The sequence below is a fragment of the Papio anubis genome, chromosome 1 (genome assembly GCF_008728515.1).
Source record: "Papio anubis isolate 15944 chromosome 1, Panubis1.0, whole genome shotgun sequence".
Taxonomy (NCBI): domain Eukaryota; kingdom Metazoa; phylum Chordata; class Mammalia; order Primates; family Cercopithecidae; genus Papio; species Papio anubis.
The window spans coordinates 123,617,673-123,625,345 of NC_044976.1; the positions used below are offsets into that span (position 1 = coordinate 123,617,673).

At 39.0% G+C, this 7,673-nt stretch overlaps 1 protein-coding gene across 1 annotated transcript; it reads right to left on the reverse strand.

Annotated features, from left to right (window-relative positions):
• Positions 1-2,586: 2,586 nt before the first annotated feature.
• LOC100998324 (small proline-rich protein 2E) lies at positions 2,587-7,425 on the reverse strand. Its single transcript, XM_021923836.2, has one exon. The coding sequence runs from the start codon at positions 4,024-4,026 to the stop codon at positions 3,808-3,810; it is 219 nt and encodes a 72-aa protein (XP_021779528.1). The 5' UTR covers positions 4,027-7,425; the 3' UTR covers positions 2,587-3,807.
• Between the last annotated feature and the right edge of the window lie 248 nt (positions 7,426-7,673).

Genomic DNA, 7,673 nt, shown 5'->3' on the forward strand with positions numbered 1-7,673 from the left:
AAAAGTTACAAAGGTCTCAATTTAGCAACATGACATCACAACTAAAAGAACTAGAGAATCAAGAGAAAACCAACCCCAAAGCAAGCAGAAAATAAGAAATACCTGAAATTAGAGCTGAACTGAAGGACACTGAGACATGAAAAATCATTCAAAAGCTCAACAAATCCAGGAGGTGGGTTTTTTTAATTAATTAAATAAATAGACTGCTAACTAGACTAATAAAGAGGAAAAGAGAGAAAATCTAGGTAAACACATTTAGAAATGACAAAGGAGATATTACCACTGACCCCACAGAAATACAAATAACCATAAGAGAATATTATGAACACCTCTATGCACGTAAGCTAGAAAATCTAGAAGAAACAAATACATTGTTGGACACATACACTCTCCCAAGCCTGAGCCAGGAAGAATTTGGATCCCTGAAAGGACCAGTAATGAGCTCCAAAATTGAAACAGTAATAAATAGCCTACCAATCAAAATAAGCCCAGGACAAGCCAAATTCACAGCTGAATGTGACCAGATATACAAACAAGAGCTAGTATCTGCTCTTGTTTTCTGCTAAATAAATATTCCTGCTAAAACTATTTCACAATATTGAGGAGGATGAACTCCTCCCTAGCTCATTCTATGAGGCCAGCATTATCCTGATACCAAAACCTGACAGGGACACACACACACACACACAAACAGCAGGTCAATATCCTCAATAAGCATCAATGCAAAAATTCTCAACAGAATACTGGCAAGCTGAATCCAGCAGCACATCAAAAAGCTTACCCACCACTTTAAAGTTGGCTTTATCCCTGGGATGTAAGGTTGGTTCAACAATAAACATATCAATAAATGCAATTCATCACATAAACAGAAGTAAAGGCAAAAATCATATGATTATCTCAATAGATGCAGAAAAAGCTATCCATAAAATTCAAAATTCTTTCATATTAAAAACTCCCTATAAACTAGGTACAAAAGAAACTTACCTCAAAATAATAAAAGCCATCTACGTAAAACACACAGCCAATATCATACTGAATGGCGAAAAGCTGGAAGCATTGCCCTTGAATACCAACACAAGACAATTATGCCCTCTTTCACCACTCCTATTCAACCTAGTATGGGAAGTCCTGGACACAGCAATCAGGGAAGATAAAGAGAGAAAGGCATCAAAATAGGAAGACAGAAAGTCAAACTATTCGTATTTGTACATGACATGATTCTATGTCTAAAAAAAGCCCTATAGTCTCGAAACAAAAGCTCTTTCAGCTGATAAACAACTTCGGCAATGTTTCAGAATTCAAAATCAATGCACAAAAATTACTAGCACTCCTATACAGCAACAAAAGACAAGGCCAAGAGCCAATTAACAAACAATCCCATTCACAATAGTGGCAAAAATAATAAAAATACCCGGGAATACAGCTAACCAGGGAGGTGAAAGATCTCTAAACGGAGAGCTACAAAACATCGCTGAACAACATCAGAGATGACACAAATGTAGGGAGCACATTCCGTGCTCATAAATAGGAAGAATCAATAATATTAAGATGACCATATTGCCCAATTTACAGATTCAGTGTGATTCCTATCAAACCACCAATGACATTCTTCACAGAAGTAGGAAAAAAAACTATTTTAAAATTCATATGGAACCAAAAATGAGCCCAAATAGTCAAGGCAATCCTAAGCAAAAAGAAAAAAACTAGAGGCATCACACTACCTGACTTCAAACTATACTACAAGTCTACAGCAACCAAAACAACATGGTACTTTTACAAAAACGGACACACACTAATGCAACTGAATAAGGAAGCCAGAAATAACGTATCACACCTGTAACTATCTGATCATCTAAAAAATTGACACCATTATCCTTAGCAAACTAACACAGGAACAAAAATTCAAATACCGCTTGTTCTCACTTATAAGTGTGAGTTACATGATGAGAAAACAAGGACACCTCAAAGCGGCAGACACTGGCAGCTACCACCGGGTATGGAGAAGGAGAGGATCAGGAAAAATAACCATATTGCCTATATGTGATATGAGCTTGCCTATATAACAAACCTACACATGTGCCCCTGAACTTAAAACAAAAGTTAAAAAAAACTATGCTGGAGAGGGTGCAAAGAAAAAAGAAGCCTTGTATACTCTTGGTGGGAATGCAAATTAGTACAGTTGCTATGGAAAACAGTAAGAAGATTTCTCAAAAAACTAAAAACAGAACTACCATTCAATCCAGCAATCCAGCTGCTGTGTAGCCATCCAAAGGAAAAGAAATCAGTACGTGAAAAAGGATGCCTGAACTCCCATGGTTAATGCAGTACTATTTGCAATAGAAAAGATGTATAACCTAAGTGTCCATTAATGAATGAATGAACAAAGAAAATATGTATATACACGCAATGAAATACTATTCCATTATAATAAAAAGAATGAAATCCTGTCTTTGGCAGCAACATGGATGGAACTGGAGGTCATTATGTTAAGTAAAATAAATCAAGCAGAGAAAGGCAAATATTGCATGTTCTCACTCATATGCAGGAGCTACAAAGGTTGATCTATAAAGATGAATAGTAGGATGATAGATACCAGAAGCAAGGAAAGTTGTTCAGGGGGATGGAGAATGAAGAAATACTGGTTAATGAGTAAAACCATATAGATACATAAAATTAGTAAGTTTTAATATTTGATAGCAGAGGAAGGTGACTACAGTATACGACAATGTATTGTATGCTTCAAAATAGCTAGAATTAAAATGTTCCCAACAAAGAGCAATGATAAATGCTCCAGGTGATGAATGCCCGACATTTCCTGATATCCTGACTTGATCATTACACATTCTATTCATGCAAAAAAATCACATGTATGCAGTAAATGTGTACGAGTATTGTGAATCAATACAAGTAACATTAGAGAGTCTTCTTATTTCCTATGTTAGTTACAGCCAAGCCACTCTCTTGCTGGAACAAATACGGTAGTGCTTGTAGTGGGGAGTGATGATGATGATGATGATGATGATGATGGTGATGGTGAAAACAGTGATGATATGTTGCTGCAAATAAAACTCTACCAAATGACAGCTAATTACGTGTCAGGTATTGTGCCAACCAAATATCAGATAGTAATCAAATTTTATGCCTTAGACTAGTTTGTGATGTAAATGTTAGTTTGCTTACTTTGCAGTAAAGAGACTGACATTCAGAGAAGTTGAATAATATCATCCTCAAATCAATCAAATGCTAATTAAGGAAAGTAAAAGGGGTTTAAAGTGATACAGGAATAATCTTTGGTATGACCCAAATTGTGAGATCCTGCTGTGAATCAAAGAAAGATTGAAATAAATCCGAATGATTACATGATATTGCTAATAAAGCAGATTTGAAAATAAACAAAGATCCATTCACAAATATTATGCATAGATACTTTATTCAGGGAGTGAAAGGAAAGTGACAACTGCACAGGTGGTAGAAGCTCATGCCCAGGCTCATGACAGACACAGGAAACATCAACAGAATTCTCTGATGGTTCCCAGGGACAGAGCTGCTGGTCTTTCTTCCAAAGCTCTGAGAACGGGCACTGCTGAGGATTTCCTTTCTAAGTCTCCACCTGGATAGTGGCAGTATGGCAGCATCATAAAGGGAAGCTTTTGCTGTCAGGGCACATCACGGGCAGATCACTGGCTAAGGGGAAAGAAGCTCCCATGTATCCCTGGATGGCTTTGATGAGAAGATGCAGGTGGAGCTGTGTAACGAGGTGAGCCAAATATCCTTATCCTTTCATGCTCCTGATGAATCCTGAAGCTGTTACTTGCTCTTGGGTGGACACTTTGGCTGGCAGGGTGGGGAAGGTGTCACCGGAGGACATTTCTGCTGGCACTGCTGAGGTGGGCAGGGCTGTGGACACTTTGGTGGTGGGCAGGGCTCAGGGCACTTCGGGGGTGGACATGGCTCTGGGCACTTTGGTGTGGGGCACACAGGAGGTGGCTGGCAGGGCTGCTTGCACTGCTGCTGTTGGTAAGACATCCTGCTGGAGTCTCAGAATCTGAAAGAAATGATATGACAGTGTTTGTGGGAAGGGACTCCTCCAGAGAGAGAAGCCAAAGCTTGTGTAATACCATGGAATGTAATTTATCCAATCTCTAAGAAATTATTTAAATTCTTAATTCCCTTTTCACAACTTTCTGGTTTCTCGCTTCTGCTTTAACAAATTGCTTCATTGTCCCTGGGAAATCCTGTGTTTTCTCATACAGTTTTTCCAAATAAATTATCTCTGTTATAAAGAATCAAGCATGTTATTTCCCTGAAAACAACCAATTCAAGAAAGGTGGTCACAAGTTCAAACCCCCTGGGCAATTTAATAGGCTATTCCTTTCATCATTATCTGTTATAAAGTCCCAGTGGGCTGACTTGGGCATAGAGCAAAGGGCTGCTCAGGGAGAACTGTAGTCTCTCACACCTGCTAAGACACAAACCTTTGTAAAGGACACTGGAAAGACAGAGAATAAAGAAAAATCCTTGCTCTTTTTTCTTCTTCATATCAAAGGTTACCCCTTAACTTCTCTGTCCATATGGATACCAACCTGTATAACAAAAGAAAGCTAAAATAGCATATCGTTGTGCTCTAACCCTAAATTTTCATCCACTAAGTAACATCAAGTCAATATTCATAGGATTAGATCCACCAAACGTGCTATATTCAGATTAAACTCAACATTTCAGGGCACAAAGAAGAGAGGAACTCAAGGAAGCAGACTCACCGGGTTCTCCAAGGCAGATCAGTGCTCAGGTACCAGGGGTTTAAGAGTCGTGCAGCAGAAGATCTCTTTATAGAGCCTGCTACCTCACCCAGCAGGAAGTGAAACTACCCAAAACAATGCTGATCCAGCAATTTCTTAAGCCAAATGCAAATTTATCCACGACTGGCATGTGCAGGATACTCAGAATAGGAAATATCCTGTGCTGAAATCGCTCCACTGGGTTAAGTGCTCCTGACTCACGGAGGCCCTGCCTTGGATCTCAGTTTCAGTGACTTACGGCAAAGAGGGACTTGGGAGAATCTCTAACTGATGGTCAAGGAATCTCTTTCTTAATTGGGAACGAAGATCTTTTCCTGTCTTACACCTTCCCTAAATCATAAAACTTCTGCCCTGATTCACTTTATCTGAATGCCATATTGTTGTACATGAACTCAATTATACCTCTACTTTCCTCATGCAATCTGCCAATGTGCTAGAAGGAAGGAGAGACCTAACAAAGGCCTGAGTTCTAGTCCAAGCCTTTTCTTTGCTCTGTTGTATGACCACAGGCAAGTCACCTCTCCTCCGTGGAACTATAAACAGGGAGAGTAATACTTACCTCTGGGTTTGCAGACATTGACCGCGTTGTGCCACCTGATGACCCTGTTTGAGCTTGAAATTTTCTCTTCTACCTCTTTCTTTCTCTCATAAAACTCCAGATTTTACCTATATTAACTTCCTCTTTAAAACTGTCTTCTCCACTCCATTTGTAGAGACATTTGTCCCCCAGGATAGATTCCAAAGTGAGATTGAGTCTCCCCAGCACGTTTTCTACTTGCTGCCCTTAAGGATGTGTACTATAGCCTTTTTATTTACAAAAATGTACTCTTGGACACCACCTTAAGGAAACAGAGACAATGGAACCAAAGTTACAAGCATTCACTCAAAACCTATGTATTGAACCATGCCCATATGGTTCCCTGTGAACACCCTATAGAGAACAAGCTGCATAGATTCACGTTATCATATGTAAATAATTAGAAGTAGGTTTGCAGAGTGCAGAAGTTCAGAGTACTTAAAGTCTGAAATCTAGGGGAAAATAAAAACTAAGTATAATCCAATATGTATTCTTGCTCTCTATTTCCAAACAGGCTTTAGGTGTTTGAAAGACAGTGTTTTGAAATGTGTTTGTATGTTCTTCCTTTGTCTTTTCTATAGACCCTCTAATCCCACAACCTGCTGGATTATCAACTCACACCCCAATGTACACCTCTCATCTGTCCATTTTGGCACATATTGTTCACTTAACACATATATTGTCAACGCATTTAGTGATTGTTCTTTCATATCTTTTTTAAACTCTTCTTGCAATCAGTAAAGCTTTCTAAATATTGTATGTTAAGCACTTAAAGTGATATTTCTATAGCTTCCTTATCTAGACCATTAATCAGGAAGCTTCCCAAGGATGTGGTTTTGCAAGTAGATGATAAGAGAGGGGAACGAGGAAGAGGAAAGACTCAGAATTATTAGAGCAGTCACCAGCTATGCTCCAGGAAGAACAAGTGTTGAATCAACCCAGCATCACATCCCTCAGTTAAGCAGGTTAGGTACCCAGAACTGCTATTTCTCCTGTCAGTAAGGAAGGGCTTTTGGCTAAGATCACCACTGGCCAGGACACTACAGAAATAGAGCCATCACATCAGAACCTTGAGGCCAAATATTTACAAATAGTGTTCTCGCCCAATGCTTCCTATAGACTATTACACATGCCAAATACTTCACCGGGCAAAGTAAAGGGTCTTTACTCAGTAGGTCCCCTACTACTCCCCAATAGCCTGACATCACATCTAAAACACAAATCCTTAAAGAAATATCTGATTTCCGCCATGCAAAATTGAAGAATTCGCTGCCAAATGAGATCACTGTGTGAGATAACACAGTTTGAGTCACACCCTGAGACTCCTGTTCTGAGAACACCCCACTCAAACAGCAGGCTCATCACACCAGTGCAGGCACTAGAGTGGCAGCAGCCCTAGTGCCCTCAGCATCTCAGACAGGCTCACTTTATAAGTTGAGGTGGTGAACTTGAATCTCAGAGTTCCACACAGACCAGCCACATGAGGAATGGCCACAATATGAAGAGGGACAGCTAATAGTCACAGCTTCCCCAAGTTAGGACATCCAGGCCCTGAGACATGGAGCGAAGCATACTTCACACACACACACACACACACACACACACACGCACACACACTCCATGGGTCTTTATTTATCTATCATCTACCTTCATGTCTAAAGAGCTTAGCTTTATGTTTCTTAAGAGTCTGATAGCCTTAGGTTCATTCCTATTATTCCTACTTCCTAATTTTCTCAGGGATCATTAAGTATGAATTATTAGTTCATAAAAATGACAGGAAAGAATAAAAACTTTTATTTGGTCTAATATTTGATTCAACATTTTATCTCACATCTTACTACGATATATTCTACTATACAAAATAGTGCTGGCAAATGAAGATATAAAACAAAATATGAAAAAACTAAAGAAACAGGAATTGTGGTAAAATATTCTTGATATCTTAAGAGAAATAGTAACTGCAAATCCCCATGCATATCTGCCTTCTGCTTTTATTTCTGAATAGAAGGCTTAGTCTGCATTGCCCTTCCATAATTCAATAAATCAGATAAACATATGGTAGAATTCTGAAAGTAATTAGGAAAGACGTTTTGGGAGATTATGTAATATTATTTAAAACATTCAAATTATACCAAAAATGTATGTAAATCATGATGACATTTTCTTTTTTTTTTTTTTTTTTTTTTTTTTTTTTTTTGAGACGGAGTCTCGCTCTGTCGCCCAGGCTGCAGTGCAGTGACCGGATGGCAGCTCACTGCAAGCTCCGCCTCCCGGGTTTACGCCATTCTCCTGCCTCA

Excerpts from the sequence above, each read along its gene's own strand:
- LOC100998324 (XM_021923836.2), bottom strand. The coding sequence starts at position 4,026 with ATGTCTTACCAACAGCAGCAGTGCAAGCAGCCCTGCCAGCCACCTCCT.